The sequence below is a fragment of the Parathielavia appendiculata genome (assembly GCF_033297405.1).
Source record: "Parathielavia appendiculata strain CBS 731.68 unplaced genomic scaffold N657scaffold_5, whole genome shotgun sequence".
In the NCBI taxonomy this organism is placed as follows: Eukaryota; Fungi; Ascomycota; class Sordariomycetes; order Sordariales; family Chaetomiaceae; genus Parathielavia; species Parathielavia appendiculata.
The window spans coordinates 540,481-556,202 of NW_026944224.1; the positions used below are offsets into that span (position 1 = coordinate 540,481).

Here is a 15,722-nt window from a genome sequence, read left to right on the forward strand (position 1 = left end):
CATCGGCATGAGCAATGTCCCACCAGAGGCCAATCGAGGTGGACTCGGCTTTGGAGAAGGGCGAGATTACGAGGCAGTAGAATTTGACTATACAGATCAGAACTAGGCGACCAGGAGAAAACATAATTATTTGGATCTCGAAGAACGTCTCTCACATCAAATATTGTTGAGAGACTGACGTCCTCCGATGCCTCTGAGCAAATTTTCTGAATGAAAGCCTTCTCCTTCCAACCCTCACTCTCATCACCGTCCTTACAATGACACGCCGCATCCTCCTCATCAACGGCCCCAACCTCAACCTCCTCGGCAAACGAGAACCACACATATACGGTTCCACCACCCTCGTCGACATCGAGGCTCAAGCCCACGCGCAAGCCGCATCCTTAGGCATCTCCCTCGAGACCTTTCAGTCTAACCACGAGGGCGCCATCGTGGACCGCATACAAGAGGCAGCCGGCTGGGCCCCCCTAAAGTCGTCAAACGCACCGTCGGCAGATTCCGATGGCGGGCAGGGAAATATCCACAAACTCAGCAGAGTGTCAGCCATCATCATCAACCCGGGGGCGCTAACACACATGAGCGTGGCCGTCCGGGACGCACTGTTGGGCGTTGCTATCCCCTTTGTGGAGCTGCACGTGTCGAATGTGTACGCCAGGGAGCCGTGGAGGAAGCATAGCTATTTCAGTGACAGGGCTGTTGCCGTTATTTGTGGCATGGGTGCCTACGGATACTCGGCGGCGATTGAGTTTGCGGCGAAGCATATGAGGGTGCAAGAAGGGGACGAATAGGCTCATTGGGTGGCGGAAAATGTTGCAGTGTAAGCCAGGATGTGGGTCGCTAAAGTTACATAATATCGAATCAGGTATTAGTCTAGCTGCCATCTACCGACTTTCCGAGGTGTCTCACGCTGTCATCTATACAATCAGTGCCGTCGTTAATCTCGCTGCTTGCTCTCAACCTGCCCGACCTCTACCCCCTAAGCGAACCAGCAATCCCATCAACGCCGAAGAAGGAACGAAAAGACACGTGTCGTGTTCCAAAACAAGGCAATGCCCCACCACGCCATGTTCTACAAGAACGCAAATACTCTCTCAGCTTTCGTCTTCTTCAACTTGTCCACCTTCAACCCCATGTCCTTCTGCAGTTTCGCCCACGAGATGGCACCCCTCTTGGCCAGTTCCTCGGGCACCTCGGCACTTCGGTCAGCCATGCGGCGGTTGAACAGCTCCAGCGAGACCCATCCCTCAAAGCCCAGTCCATGGAAAAACGCCCGTGCAATGTCCTTAACAGGGAGATAGGCACCGCGCTCCTTCTCGCCATAAAACAGCCTGCAATTCCGGGACCAGCTCATGCGCGCGGGCTGGTCAGGGTCGTAAAACCGATGCCCAGGAACCAGCGGCTCATCGAGGCGCTCGGCGTCGACGACCTGGACGTAGAAAACCTTGGTGACGTCGACCTGTTCGACCAAGCGGGCGATCGACTCGCGCACCGCCTCGTCTGCGTCGACCGTCCGGCCCGAAGCGGCGGCGGGATCGGCGTAGATGCGGCCGGCGATGTTGAACGTGTCGAGGCACATGCCAAAGTTGCGACGGTCGACAGCACGAACGACGTCCCAGCAGCGCTCCCAGGTGTCGACGCGCGTGCTCCAGCAGAGGCTCTCATAGGCGAAGCGGACGGGGGGGTTCTCGCGCAGGCCCATGTCGGCGACTTTGCGCAGGTCTGAGACGATGAGGTCGAAGTCTTCGGTGACTAGGTGGGCGGGAAGGAAACTGGCCGGAATCTGGATGATGTCGGTCGCGAGCTCGCGGGAAAGTTCGAACCAGAAGCGCAGCTGATCCAGGCGGCGCTCGTGCTCGGCGCGGTCGAGGAGTCCGTCGTACTGGCTGAAGGGCTGAAGGCAGATGATCTCGATTTTTCTTGCGTCGCAGAGTTGGCGGATGTGTCGAGCGGCCGCCATCTGAGCTTGATGCGAGGGTTCAGCGAGAGTAGGGTTCTCGCCGGAGAGAAAAAAGGCCAAATCGGCGAGGTCCTCGTGGAAGAGCTCGATGCCTCGGTACCCGTACTTTTGCGCAGCGTCCACCTTGGTGGTAAACGAGTGGTTGGCGTAGCACCGGCCAAGGGACATGGAGGTGATGCCGAGCTTGCAAGGCATGTTGATAACGCTTGGAGGAAGGATTGGACAAAGTTCAGGCGAAGTGAACGATGCCAGAGAGCAGCCCGGTTGCCACGCGTGACTCGACGGCGGGGGAAAATGTTGTTGAGTAATGTAGAGTAAAGATTTAAGCAGGTATCGCAGTGTGGGCAAACAAACCGACGCCTAGAATATTATAGGGCTAAGTGAATCTCTGTGGGCTGTGAATATCTGAGGGCTAAGTGAAGGCGTGTAAGAGGAACAGTGGGAGAGGGAGGATATCCGGAGAGACTGGTTTGCAAAACCTGCAAGGGTAATGTATAAACGGGATGAGATCAGATCGCAACGAACTGGAAGGCACGTAGAACCCCTCCGCCGTCAATTCCCTGTCAAGAAGATGGCACTTGGTAGCCCGAAGGTGAGCGGGTTCGCCGTCGGTTCCTTGCCGGACCTGTCCACGTGTCCCTGTCCCGGCCCGGCCGTCACTTCTCACATCCAGATTCCATCACCGAGAAAGCGGATTGTCGAGCCGGAGCTTGCCGACTGAGGAAGCAGCAAGGCCCCATACGCATGTCCAGCTGTCAAGGACACACTGATGTGGGCGAGGCGGTCTGCTCAGCACAGATTGTCTCAGCAGCGGGGGCATATCGAAGCGCAGCCGCGAGTCAAATCAAGACAGGGGGTAGCTTCAACATCACCGCATCTTCTTGCCCAAGAGAGTCCAGAGAACACTGGCACTACAAACTCCTGCCAGGGCGGTGTACAGACATTCCGGTTGTCACGGACGCGGCAGGCACCATGCAGCCCCGGCACGCAGCTAATTAGATTGACGACAGGGCCGAAGATAAGCGGGTTACCGCGTGGCCAGTGCGGCAGAAGAATTAACAGGCCAACAGAGAATCGAGGAGGCGGAATGATACTTTTCCCCTGGTATCGAACGACATGTTGCCATTGGCTATCATTGTCGATCATGCATGCCTGGGCTTTTGGAAGTTGGTTGCAAAGAATGGCTCAGATTGTCGATTATTTCCGAAAGGCCCGGGGTAAAAACTAAGGGGGCCCGAGGGCCAAAACAGCCCATGCCTGGCCCTGTGTCCTGTGCGAATGCAGTTTGATGGCTGGATAAATATTTAACCAGTGGGAACAGGACACGCGTGCATTGGATGTACTTGTACCTCAAGCCGAAACCCGACACCATTCCAACAACCAGACTGGGATGGTAAAATATTCAGCATTTTTCCCCCCCCGTACCTGCAGCAAGGCAGCACAACATCCGCTGCACATTGCCGTCTGTCCGCCGCTGCAGCAGTGTCGTTGTTTGCCGCCTAGGTGCGTCCTGTTCCACGTCACACCCGCTCGGGCAGAGACGGGCACTCGCAGGCTGAAACTACTTCCTGACCGGGCTATCGGGTCCGCTTGTGGAAGGAAAGAAGCCTGCCACCTGAGCAATAGTTACTCCGTCCCGCAATTGGCTGACTATCTCCAACACCTCAGCTCCACCAGTTCCCAGAGTCCCCATCGCTGCTGGCTGGAACGGGTGAGGTGATAGGAATTGCCCCGATGAGGCCAGCTGGGCCACAGTGGCTTAAATGCCAGCCTGCCAGCGTCACCTAAGATATAGGCTTCGCTTAGGTGTGTCCATTGATCATTGATCACTCAACATTACGTCTGGCATCTTGTGTGTCTGGTATCTTCCATCATCACTCTTTTACCACTTGTCCGCAACAAACTCTCGACCTTTAGATATATATCTCGACCTTTCCTGTCATTTCTTCACTTAGCTGGCGTTCTTCCCTCTTTGATTTGCCCAAGACCGATTCATATAACAGCCCTTCGCCGGCATGTCAGCCACAACAACAGCAACAATGACGATTCAGGAGAAGCAGCCTTCGGGCTTACATCTCGAGTCGCATCTCGAGTCGCGAATTGACCGCCTCGACAGACACGGCTTCTTGTTCGGCAAGAAGCTCACAGCATCCATGTCGCCGCTCCTACACGACGTTGTGTACCAGGGGCTCGGCCTCAACTGGGAGCAGATCCGCCTCGATTCCACTGATATGGACCGTTTCCTGAGGTTAATACGCCACCCCAAGTTCTACGGCGCCTCAATCACCATGCCACACAAAGTCGCCATCCTCCCGCACCTGGACGAGCTCACCGAGGAGTGCCGGGACGTGGGCGCCTGCAACACGCTCTTCCTGCGCCAGCTGCCCGACGGCCGCCGCCTTTTCTGCGGTGCCAACACAGACGTCATCGGCATCCGCGATTCCTTCGTTCAAAACGTCCCGGACCCTTCCGTCTACGAGCACCGCCCCGCCATGGTGATCGGCGGCGGCGGCGCGGCCCGGTCCGCCATCTACGCCCTGCACAAATGGCTCAAGGCGACCCGCATCTACGTCGTTAGTCGCGACAGCAGCGAGATTGCCGCCGTCGTCGCCGAGTGCAACGAGCGGTCCTACGGGGACCGCATCGTCCACGTCGAGACGGCCGAGCAGGCGGAGCGCCTCGAAGGACCCGGCGCCATTGTGTCGTGTATCCCCGACTTCCCGCCCGTCACCGACGCCGAGAAGGAGTTGCGGCGTATTACCGAGGTCGTGCTGCGCAAGGAGAGAAAGGGCGCCATGCTGGAGATGTGCTACAATCCTTCGCCTTTCACGTCCCTTGGCGCGCTTGCCGAGTCTGAGGGCTGGCAGGTCATTTTGGGAACTGAGGCGCTCATCTGGCAGGGGATCGAGCAGGTGAGTCTGAGCCCCTGATATTACTCTCCCTTCCACGGTCTGTTGTTCCCGAGACTGGACTGCTAACGAGCCCTCGCTCACCCAGGACAAGTATTGGACTGGCCGTGATACCAGTGAGCTTCCTGTGGCTCAGGTCAAGGAGACAATTGCCAAAAGATTAGCAGAGATCTCCAAAAAATAGATCATATTTCGGACCATCTCTGTGAATATGGAATGCCCTTCTCGCAGTGCCTTTTGACTGCCTCTCGCTGGATCACATTGTTTCCGGTGACCGCACTTGCACCCTTCCCGTCCCACGTGAGAAGTGTCACACCATGGATGACTCAAGGTCATCCTGCCTATTGACGGCCGCACAAAGTACTCGACTCATTGCAGATATTGACAGTTCGGGCTCTCCTTGAGGTTATTTGTCATTAACGTTGTGAGAATAGAAACGCAATTGCCCCTGGCTGACCCTATTCGCCGGTCAAAGAGAGGTAGCCGGCTAAGAAACTCCCAGGAGGGCTTATTTCGCAGAGACTGCGGCTGGTGACCTCTCGCTACAGGACCGAGGACCTCATCCTAACCACTGGGGACGCCCCCCCAAAACAAGTTACAAGTACCTTAGCGAGTTTGTCCGTCTGAGGCCATGATAGGGGCGGCGGGAGGCGGAAGACCTGAGGGAAAAAGCATGTGATACTTTGTACGTGGTGTGTTTCTCGCAGTTCGTGTCTGCCCGACGGAGTTGATATTCTCCTTGTGGATGTAGACTGCATCTTGGCCCCAGGATCAGCAGACCTGGAAGGAGGCCGGGGACAGCAAGGGAAGAAACACCAAAGAGAAGAGAAATGGACAAAGTACACTCAGAAACAAGAGCTAAAACAAAGGTCTAGATGGCTAGGTTCCATTTTCTTCTCATTTCTCACTATAATAGACTCTCGTACAGCACCATGGTTCTGGAATCTTCGAAGTCTGCATTAAACGTGCCTCGCCAGCAGACCCGTCCAGGGCTTCGACTGAATTGCCCACCGCCTCACCGCAGCGATCATACACGCTCCGTCCGCTCCAAATGCCCCCTAGCCTTCTCGTCCACAGTAGAAACCGACCCATCTTCCGCCCCCGCCGCGCCCACCTCCTGCATCCCAAGCTCCGCCATAAGAACCTTATTCGCCTTCCTCACCGGCTTGATCTCAAACAGTCGATCCATCGACTCAAGCGGGATCGACTTGGTCTCCGGCACAAAGTAAAAGACAAAGCCAATGCTCAGAATCATCAACGACGCAAAGAAGAAGTACACCCCATACGACATCTTGAGAAACATCTGCGGGGTAAACCTCGAGACAACAAAATTCCAAAACCAGTTATTCGCCGACGCGCTCGCCTGGCCCAGCGAGCGGGTGTTCTGGTCAAACATCTCGGAATTCACGACCCACGGCGTCCCGTTCCACGAGGGAGTGTAGAAGGCGGTCCAGAGATAGAAAAAGAACATGGCCGCAATGCCGCCGCCTGACAGGCCGCCGCTACTTGACGAAGAGAACGAACCAGAACCAGCGACCTTGATGTAGGCTCCGATGAACCACATGCACAGGGAGCCGCCCGCAGCACCGATGAAGAGCATCCGGCGCCGCCCGACGTGGTCCACGAGCCAGAGCAGCCAGATTACCGTCAGCACCGTCTTGACGACGCCAAACACGCCCGTCGTGAGAAAGCCCGTGTTGGTGCCCGTGATGCCGATGCTGCGGAACACGGTGGGCGAGTAGTAGTTTATCGCATTGATACCGCTGCCGTTTTGAAGAAGGAACAGCATACCGCCGAGGAAGAAACGCCACTGGACCTTAGGCTGCTTGAGCGCCAGGAAAGGCTTCCAAAAGCCCTTGCCGACGTCCCTTTCGAACCTCTCAATGTCCCGGTCTATGTACTTGACCTCCTCAAGGATATACTGATCGGTGGGCTCGAGGTTCCGTATCCAGCAAAGAATCTTCATGGCCTCTTCCCTGCGGCCATTCGCAAAAAGCCATCTTGGACTCTCCTTGATCCAGAACACCCCAATCAGCAGCAGCCCACCGGGGATGAGCTGAACGGCAAAGGGAATCATCCACTGGGACCGGGTGGGCGCCAGAGTCGTGTTGACGCCGTAGTTGATCCAAAACCCGACCAAACCACCAATCTGCCAACCGAGCTCGTAGATGCCCACAAGCCGGCCACGGACGGCAGGAGGCGCCAGCTCCGAGATGTAGATTGGCACCATGTTGGATGCGCCACCCACGCCGATCCCCGCTAAAACTCGACCGGCCAGGATGGGCGCAAGGCCCCTCTCGGCGCTCGCCGCAAGCATGATGCCCGCCCCAAGGAGGAAGACGGCGGCAAAGACAAACAGGGACTTGCGCCGGCCGAGAAAGTGGCTCGTGCAGTAGGCAAACAGACTGCCAAAGAAGGCGCCTGCTTGGTAAACCGAGACAATGTTGGCCTGGAGAAGAGCGAGGTCGTCGGGGTCATAGGAGGAGAAGTCGAATTCCTTGGTGAAGGATGGGAGAGCAAGCGTGGTACCAATGAAGGCAGAGTCGTAACCGATCATGCAGGACGCAAACGAAGACACGGCGGCACAGGCGTAGACACGCCAGTTGTAGACGGCCTTTGGCGTCGGCCGGTCCTCCTTGAGCGCAAGGAGTGTCATCTTGGGGGCGTCTGTGTGGTGAGGGTTGTCCGATGGACAAGTGTTAGAGGGCACCCCTTGGGAAGATGCTCAAGGTCTGGGGAGACTGGAGCTGCTTTGGTGATCCTGGGATATCCAGATTTATAGGACGAGGCGATTGCCGATTTGGTTGATTACCCCGGACGGAAGCACCCCAGGATTCCAGACACTGGGGACTCACTCCGTTCACTTCTCCATGGGGAAGTCGCATGCTTTGGTGCTAGCAAGACAATGCCTCCGCATGAAAAATGTTGAACCGTGGAGGTGGAGGGGAAGCTTGACACACGCCGCGGCCGCGTACGCCGGGGAACAGCGAAGGCAGGTTTCGAACGGCAAATCATATTTTTCGAGAAAGCTAGTATTGTCGATCAGGGCATCCCCGCAAGTCGCAACTGGGAGTAGTTTGCTACCCCGATCCTAGTACGAGCCCCACACCGGGAGCCCGGCCGGCACTTGGGATGAATGCTCTGCCGGCGCGCTGTCAACCCTGACCGCCTCCGGCTACGTCAGATATGCCGAGGAAGAATGGTACCCGGTCAAACCCACTTCACATTCCATGTGGCTCTCCGTCACAGTTGTGGTTTGTGAGCCCTATAGCGCCGATCTTCCATCCAAGCAGCGAGACTTCAAACCTCCTCTGAGCGCTCTGAAATTGGTGGTAAGGGCGGTGGTGGTGAGCAGCGGCAAGCATCACCGTGTAAGAATCTCCAGCGACGGCGACGGCGTGTCAGTAAGAGCACGGCCCAGCTTACCGGCGCCGCGGACGAATACCAACCGACAGAGTGCCTTGATGGTCCCGGGAGAGCCAGGTCGTCAGGCAATGGAACGTTGGGAAGTGGCGTTTTCAGGAATGCACGTGGCTAATTGTCAGGGCTCCTGCGCGGTGATGTTGTTGAGCCGGGGCTCTAGTCGCGCAAAGTTGGAACGTCTATGGTCGTCAGGATATGCCTTGAAAACCTCTCGTCTCATCAGACGGCGGGGCGCTCTGCGTCCGGTGAAAAGCTCAAACTGAGCAAAGCCCTGCTCAGGCAGCAGATCCAGCCCGTCCATTACCAACCAGCCCCTATGGGATTCCTTCCGGACCTGCTCCAACAGTGGACTATTCAATGTCTTGTACTCGAGCTCTAGCACGACGCCACCCGTGGGACTCTCCAGCCACTGGGCGGGGACCGTGAAGTCCGGGGCTGGGCTGCCGCCAATGCCGTGCGTCGGAATGCACGAAATGATGATTGTGGGACGTTTGTAACCCTCTGGCCAGGAATCATCGAGAGACCGAATGATATGAAACCTCGTTGTCCCCTTGGGCCCGTAGATGGAGTTGAATAAAGGCAGCCCGTTACGGGCCAGTAACGTCTCGAAGTGCGAGACAAGCTTCTCGGCATGAGCAAGTGTCCGGTTGAAGATGAGGATATTCTTAACCCCGAGCTGCAACATGGCATAGACGGCTGCCCTGGCCATGCCACCGGCTCCGACGATGAGCGCGGAACTGCTGGGCCTCACTGCATTGGCGGGAGAAAGGCCGCGACGGATACACGCTCGAATACCAATCCAATCTGTGTTTTCTCCATAAAGGGCCTTCACCGGGCCTGCCAAGTTTCTCCCGTTGGATAGCAACGCATCGTTGGGGATGCTACCGTCACGGTTGAGATTCCGCACAGGAATCAGTGTGTTGACGGCACCAATCGCCCGGGCATGTCGGCTCAGGGAGTGTGTCAGGCTGATGATCTCAACCTTGAAAGGCAAACCGACCGAGGCACCAGCGAAGTGAGGGTCGTTGACGAGGTCTTGCAAGCTCGCGATGGTGCTTGTAGATCGAGGCTCGTAGTGATGGGGGATGCCGCAGGCCTTGAGAGCCGCGTTGTGCATGGCTGGGGACAAGCTGTAGCTGACATTGGCGCCAAAGACGTACAGTCTCATGGGGTGGTAGTAAAAGGATGAGTACAGAGCTTGCGTGGCTTCCAGGGCCGTCAGCGACGGATACGGCAAATCGGCGGTATCTGGGTTGGCTTGGTCATGATCTCGCTGCACGCCTCGCGGTATAACCGATGTAAGAATCTGGTTGAAACATGCCGACGTTCGCCCAAGGACACCCGTGTTGTACGCTATTAGCGGCAACCTCGGGCCCGGAACCGACTCCGCAGCGTGGTGGACAAGTCGTACGTCAAAATTGTCGGCAGAGCTGACGGCGGTTCTGGTGAATCTTGTCAAATTGCAGCCGGTGGCCTGGGCCTTTTCGTAGTATGAGCGCCAGAATGAGGCACTCCAGGGTGGTGGATCGGTGTCCTGCAATTGGAGGTTGCCCACGACTTTGCAAGCTCCCTTGGCGGTGATGATGTCGGACAGGAGAGAGCTGTCAAGCCTTAGATCGACGGTGATGTACTCGGGCGCGAGGCGTATGCCGTGTCGAACGTACGAAATGTACAGAGCTCGCCAGTACTCGTCGGAGAGCGCAGCGTGCGGAAATGCCACGTGAAGTAAGATTGGGATGACTGTATCCCGTCTGACCTGAGCCAATACACGGCTGATGTCGCTGGCTCGGTGAGTCAGGATGTCGGGGGACTCCCGCAGATGACTAGCGTAATTGGTAACGAGATCATCCACAACAATCTCTATGGCATCGGCACCAACTTCGAGCTCTTGAATGTCCAGGTCACCTCGAGAGAAGGATGAGAGCGACACCGAGATAGCGTAAGTGAAACGTCTCTCCTCCACGGGAACGCCTGCCAATGGGAAGGCAGACTCAATGAAAGGGATGGCGCCGCTCGGCAGGATCAGCGAAAGGAACTTGAGGAAGTGTCTCTCGGCTCGCTTGAGTGTGAGATACGGGGCGGTAGGTCGATCAGGCTCGGCCGTGGGCGAGGGGAGGCGGTCGTTTGTGAATTCGCTCGGCATGGAGTTATCCTCGGAGACGTTGAAGAATTCAAAGTGCGTGCACTTTCTGAAGAAGGTGCTGGTCGCGCCCATGATGTCGCGGGCTTTCTCGAGGGTCGCAATTCTGAGATGACTCTGGATGGCTTTTGGGTCGCGGAGAACATAGATGACAGGGTTCGTCTTTCCCAACCGCTCCAAAGCCGACTGGAGTTCCCGCTCGATCCACGAGCAGACAATGACGGCATTCTTCCCATGCCTGTCAAAGATATCGTACAAGATGCTGAGCTCGCGACTCTGGCAGGCTGCAGCGCCATAGGCCTTCTTGTAGGCTGGGCTGGAAAAACCTGTGACCTCACGAAAGGCCATTTCGAGATCGACGACTTTGCGGTTCATGGCAGACGAAGCGATCACGGCCAGGGTTGTCTTGCCGGCACCACGAACACCGGCGATGACGATAGATGCGTCTGCGTCGTAGCGAGCCGGCGCGCGGACGGAGGCTGTGTGCGCCGACGGCAATTGGCAAGCCGACTCGTACTCTAGCAGGTAGTTAGTCGATAACTCGGGTTGGCAAGACAGGGCCCGGGCAGCCTTACCTCCGGGAGCCGGGGCGGCTGAGAATGCCGGCGTCGCGTGGAAGGAAGGTAGGTGGGCAGCATCTCTGCTTTCGGCGGCCAAGAACCGGGGTGGTGGGCGCGGTTCGGGGCGTGGCTCTGGCGGCTGGCCGTCCCAGGACAATGCCATGGTCGCATAGGACCGCTTTACTCCGGTAACGACAGGCGATGTCATGGCGCGGTTGACAATTGGTAGTCAACAACTACCGAGCAAGCGGGGAGCATCTACGGTGAGGTGCCGATTGAAGTGCGCCGAGCGAAATGTGTCTGACAGTCCCCAAGTCACTGGTCAGCGGTCAACCCGGAAGCCTGAAACGGCCTGTCAACGGCGACAGCAGACATTGGTCACACGGTCCAGCTGAATGAGGGACTCGAGGAGAAGACGGGTATGGTTCCCGTGGTAGTCTTGCAGTTGCTCCGGGTTCGTTTGTGCCCATCAAAAGTCCCATTACTGGATGGTGATGGGATGGCCGAGCGATGCGCGAACGCACGGATGAGACGAAAAGGTTGCCCACTCTTTGGGACAGTGGAGTGATGGACATGGAAGCCCACAGACATGGTGGGCTAAGTGCAAATGTCACGCGCGGGGATAATTGTTCAACCCCCGGAAACCCCACTCGTTTAATCGCTTTTCCTCATCACAACTTCTCTCCGCAGAACAACCTCAACTCACCTGCGAACCGACCGGGGCATGCGCCAGACGGGCCTGGAGGCGAGGGCAAACCATATTCTGTCCCATCGGGTGCTGTTTGAGTGGAATTGGGCCTGCGTTCGCCGACAAGGGCTCAAGCGGGACTCGCAGCATCGGTACCTTGCATACTATCGACAGTTCGACACGCCTACCCCAGGGTAGCCCGTCAAACACGGCTGGCCTGGGCTCATCCAGAGCATAGACAGACCTTTGGGGTTCGCTCCCCAGAGCTTCCCCGCAGATCTGGCTCGTATGGAGCCACTGCCGGCTCCAGATCCAGCCGGGTCCAATCAACCTCAATCATATCCGAAGACGGGAAACTGGTGCGGCGGCATTGGCGTCTCTCGACCCGGAGGATGATCCAGTGTGACGGTGCAAGGCAGCCCTGATCGCGAGGCTAACGGATATGTACGTCGATGACCTTGGCGTCGGCACGAAACTGTCTGCGTCGGGCCGTCCGACGCATCCGCCCCCTTTGCCATGCCTCCGAAGCGGAAGCCGGCCGAACCCGAATCATCCAGCAACCCAAACATCGTGTCCCTTGGCCGACCCGAGGGTCTCGAGCCCACGGCACAACCAGCTCCCCCCAAACGGCAGAGGGTATCGAGAGCCTGTGATCAGTGCCGCGCGGCCCGAGAGAGGTGCGATGGCAAACAGCCCTATTGCTATCCCTGCATATCCCAGAGCAGGCCGTGTACCTACGAGGTGAGCCCCAGAAAGAGGGGTGTTCAGACGGGCTACATCCGCACACTTGAGCTGGCTCTTGGTCTAGTTTTTGAGAAAGTGCCCGGCAGCGAGGAGACTCTGGGTACTCTCGTCGGCCGGGACGGTCACCAAGGACACCTGATCCTGGCAGGGAAAGACCCTCTCGGCGCAGAACGTCTACAGAAGAGGTGGCGGAAGAGCAAAGTACACAGGGGGATAGACCGCATCCTCTCTGGCGAGACACTCTCCTCCTCAGTACAGGGCCATGGCGGGCTTTCCCCTTCGGCGGACGCTAGCGATATCGAGGCCAATGTACCTCCGGCACGCAACAATCCGGCTTCGGTAGCGCCAGACACGGAAACTGTCGCTCAAGAAACACTCAGCTCTCGACGCATGAGTTCCGCACATTTCCTGCCAGTTACCCCGAGCAACGAATCACTAGGAAACACGCGATCGCCAGCAATGCCGATGGTCGGCGTGTTCAGATTTTCACAAGCTTTGCCGGAGCATCTCAAGCTGCCTGCCAACCACTGGCGGTTGCTTGACATTTACTTTTCGTACACCCATTCCTGGCTCCCGATTCTCCAAAAGCAAGATCTATTTCAGGCATCCTATCTCTATCCAGACCAGGGGCTGGCCATCAACCCAAAGAATGCTGCCTCTGCTGTCCACGCCGAACTATGGGCTGCCCTCGCGTTGGCATCTGTCCAGGACGCCGCCAGCTCAAAGCCTTCCCCATCGGATTCCGCCGACCCGGCAAGCCCTTTCCCAGCCGAGGTCTATGACATTGCCCGCGCGCTCCTCCCGTCGGAGCATGGGCCATTTCAAGTCCACCACGCCCGCGCTTTCCTGTTGCTCGGCCTGGTCAACCTTGGGCAGGACAAGCTGTCGGCCGCGGCGCTGTTGACTGGCTCAGCCATTCGCATTCTCCTCAACCCAAACACGCTGCAGCATGGCACCCAGGACAGAGACGGGTCGAGATTCAAGCTGACCTTGATGTCTTGTTTCCTGATCGACACGATCCTCGCGGTTCGGTGTAATCAACCGCCACACTTGAAGGCCAACGATCTGGCCGCCTTGACGTTGGTGTCGGAGAATGGGGCGGACCAGTGGGAGCCGTGGACGCCCTGTGATGGTTTCGGGATAGGCAATGCGGGCTCTCGATCATCTCGAAGCTCTGCATTCTGCTTGAGCACCTTCAATCTACTCTTCGTCATAATGAAGGTGGTCTCCGGGGAAATGGCCGGAAGACGGCAACCAACCTTCTCGAGTGAGACATCGAGTACTTTCGTCGCTGAACTACAACACGTGGTAAACGGCAACCTGCAGTTTGGCAGCTTCATCGTCTCACCAACTTGCGGGAACGCATCGGTCCCGACCCCCTATGTTGCTCGAGTCACCTACCTCTGGGCTAGGGCGCTGGCGGAGCCGCAATCGGAGATGCTCCTGGAGCTGCTCCATGACACGCTCGAGCAATATCAACGCATTTTTGGGCGGTGCGGCACACCTCCCTTTCTTTCCGCATGCATCGCATCGTTTGCGAACGATGAGTATCTTCTCCGCTGTAGCGAGCAGAGCCGACAAGTCCTGAGACGCCTGGTATCCACCTATTCCCCTAGGCGGCTCGAAGACAGGCAACCTTGTAGTGTTCGCAACTCCCCGCCCGATCCTCTTTTCCGAACAGCACAAAATGCGCCGGAACCGCTCAGTTCAAACCGGTTGTCTGACTCGAGCAACACCCAGCTGAGCTATCCGTCTCCCGTTATTCCGTCCCTCTACAACAGTTCGACGAGAACACAACACCCCCAACCGCAGGCGACCAACAGGGAGTATGAGGCCTTCTTGGCCCCAAACATGGCGAACATGGCAGGCTCATATGACCACCGCTACTTCGCCAACCCATTATCAGCAACCGTGCCCACAGGAGGCAACAACATGCACATGCCGCGCCACCCTGGCACTGGCATGGCCGCCGCCATGTCCGGAGCAGCAACCGCAGTCATGGCCTCGACACAACACGAAAACCATAATCCACATCCACCAACTCACCATTTTATGAACAATCCCTCGGGACTGGGACCCAGCCCGGATTATGATGCGCTCCTTGCCGACCTCGCCTCGATCGAGTCCACTGATGCGCTCGAGGTTGACCCGCAGTTTATGACCAACCTTGGCTTTGCACCGGGGTGTGACATTACGGAGATTTTGACGCGCGATTTTGGGGCGGCGTGATTTTGGATATGTATTTTCTACAGCGGATTTCTCCCCTGTGAGATTGGTTGGAAACACTTGTTTTCGCGCATTATGAATTAGAAAAGAACACTGATAATGTCTGAAATCATAGTGGAAATGGATGATTGGAATGAATGGATATTCTCTCTTGTTTCAATTGAGTCGGATGGGTAAAGACGGTTGAGGTGGACATGCCTTGCCGGAGGAAGGGGCAGCATCCATTGATAAAGGCAACTGGGTCGCTACACTTCAAAAACTAAGGTGGCAAGATGGCCGAGCGGTCTAAGGCGCCACGTTAAGGTGAACCCTTAATTCCAATCTCCCAAAAGATTCCGTGGTCCGAAAGGGCGTGGGTTCGAATCCCACTCTTGTCAAAACTTTTGCCTGCCTCCAACATCTTATGTTTTTGATCCGTATGTTGTGTTCCTACTTTGAGCTGCGACTCAGCTTTCCTCTTCCCTTCGGAGGCGTACCCAAGCAGCTTTGCGATGCTCTATACCGGTGGAGACGCACGATTTCAGTCTTGCCCCGTCCATATCACAACGAGCACACTCCAGTAAACTTGGACTCGTTAACGGGGCCCATGATTCGAGTTCGGTGCGTGGGCCTCGATTTGTCGTCTAACGGAGCATAATCATGCCGCTGCCTTTCCATATGAAGGAAGTGATGGACAATGTTCCGTTTGCGTGCCCTTTGATATCCGTAAGAGTCCTTGCCATTGCTAAGCTCTACAGGTTTGGGACGCAGCTGTCCGGGCCGTGGTAAGTACCATTGTGTCCCATGTCGTCATGTGACAAGGACCAGAGAGGGCAAGGCGTGACGGGAGACCCGTCCATCGAGTAGCGAAGATTTATCCTTGAGATTTGTCCGACTTTAGCCAAGCGAATTGGAGACCTTCGGTTCGGCGCCCTTCGTACATGAGCAGGTTGCATAACAGAAACACGCGGCAAGAACGCTGGTTTCCGCGGAGCTGGCAGGTGTTAGCAACTTGGCATAGATTCGGGAGGCACGGAGGGGCCAGCAATTGCTATGTTCGGCGACGTTTCCAGCGATAGTTCTCCGTGTTGTTGTG

General features: G+C 56.8%; 7 protein-coding genes and 1 non-coding gene across 8 annotated transcripts; 5 read left to right on the plus strand and 3 right to left on the minus strand.

Annotated features, from left to right (window-relative positions):
- Positions 1 to 257: 257 nt before the first annotated feature.
- Positions 258 to 788, plus strand: N657DRAFT_571127 (Dehydroquinase; the record flags this gene model as incomplete). The annotated part of the gene is made up of 1 exon (XM_062788790.1): positions 258 to 788. One exon carries the CDS (start codon positions 258 to 260, stop codon positions 786 to 788), a length of 531 nt encoding a protein of 176 aa, XP_062648019.1.
- On the minus strand, positions 601 to 2,470 carry N657DRAFT_644458 (xylose isomerase-like protein). Its single transcript, XM_062792768.1, has one exon. It carries the CDS (start codon positions 2,150 to 2,152, stop codon positions 1,070 to 1,072), a length of 1,083 nt encoding a protein of 360 aa, XP_062648020.1. The 5' UTR covers positions 2,153 to 2,470; the 3' UTR covers positions 601 to 1,069.
- Positions 2,440 to 3,270, plus strand: N657DRAFT_384833 (uncharacterized protein). Its single transcript, XM_062787124.1, has one exon. It carries the CDS (start codon positions 2,727 to 2,729, stop codon positions 3,183 to 3,185), a length of 459 nt encoding a protein of 152 aa, XP_062648021.1. The 5' UTR covers positions 2,440 to 2,726; the 3' UTR covers positions 3,186 to 3,270.
- Positions 3,271 to 3,996: 726 nt separating this feature from the next.
- N657DRAFT_680271 (NAD(P)-binding protein) lies at positions 3,997 to 5,050 on the plus strand (the record flags this gene model as incomplete). The annotated part of the gene is made up of 2 exons (XM_062796262.1): positions 3,997 to 4,869; positions 4,955 to 5,050. 2 exons carry the CDS (start codon positions 3,997 to 3,999, stop codon positions 5,048 to 5,050), a joined length of 969 nt encoding a protein of 322 aa, XP_062648022.1.
- Positions 5,051 to 5,893: 843 nt separating this feature from the next.
- On the minus strand, positions 5,894 to 7,522 carry N657DRAFT_572176 (general substrate transporter; the record flags this gene model as incomplete). The annotated part of the gene is made up of 1 exon (XM_062788867.1): positions 5,894 to 7,522. The coding sequence occupies one exon, from the start codon at positions 7,520 to 7,522 to the stop codon at positions 5,894 to 5,896; it is 1,629 nt and encodes a 542-aa protein (XP_062648023.1).
- An 885-nt stretch (positions 7,523 to 8,407) lies between these two features.
- N657DRAFT_571660 (uncharacterized protein) lies at positions 8,408 to 11,197 on the minus strand (the record flags this gene model as incomplete). Its single annotated transcript, XM_062788824.1, has 2 exons — positions 8,408 to 10,947; positions 11,005 to 11,197. The coding sequence occupies 2 exons, from the start codon at positions 11,195 to 11,197 to the stop codon at positions 8,408 to 8,410; spliced, it is 2,733 nt and encodes a 910-aa protein (XP_062648024.1).
- A 996-nt stretch (positions 11,198 to 12,193) lies between these two features.
- On the plus strand, positions 12,194 to 14,650 carry N657DRAFT_571405 (uncharacterized protein; the record flags this gene model as incomplete). Its single annotated transcript, XM_062788807.1, has 2 exons — positions 12,194 to 14,397; positions 14,503 to 14,650. The coding sequence occupies 2 exons, from the start codon at positions 12,194 to 12,196 to the stop codon at positions 14,648 to 14,650; spliced, it is 2,352 nt and encodes a 783-aa protein (XP_062648025.1).
- Positions 14,651 to 14,913: 263 nt separating this feature from the next.
- On the plus strand, positions 14,914 to 15,024 carry N657DRAFT_t72. The gene has a single exon. It is a non-coding gene; the product is annotated as a tRNA-Leu (tRNA).
- Positions 15,025 to 15,722: the final 698 nt, after the last annotated feature.

Excerpts from the sequence above, each read along its gene's own strand:
- N657DRAFT_644458 (XM_062792768.1), bottom strand. The coding sequence starts at position 2,152 with ATGCCTTGCAAGCTCGGCATCACCTCCATGTCCCTTGGCCGGTGCTAC.
- N657DRAFT_384833 (XM_062787124.1), top strand. The coding sequence starts at position 2,727 with ATGTGGGCGAGGCGGTCTGCTCAGCACAGATTGTCTCAGCAGCGGGGG.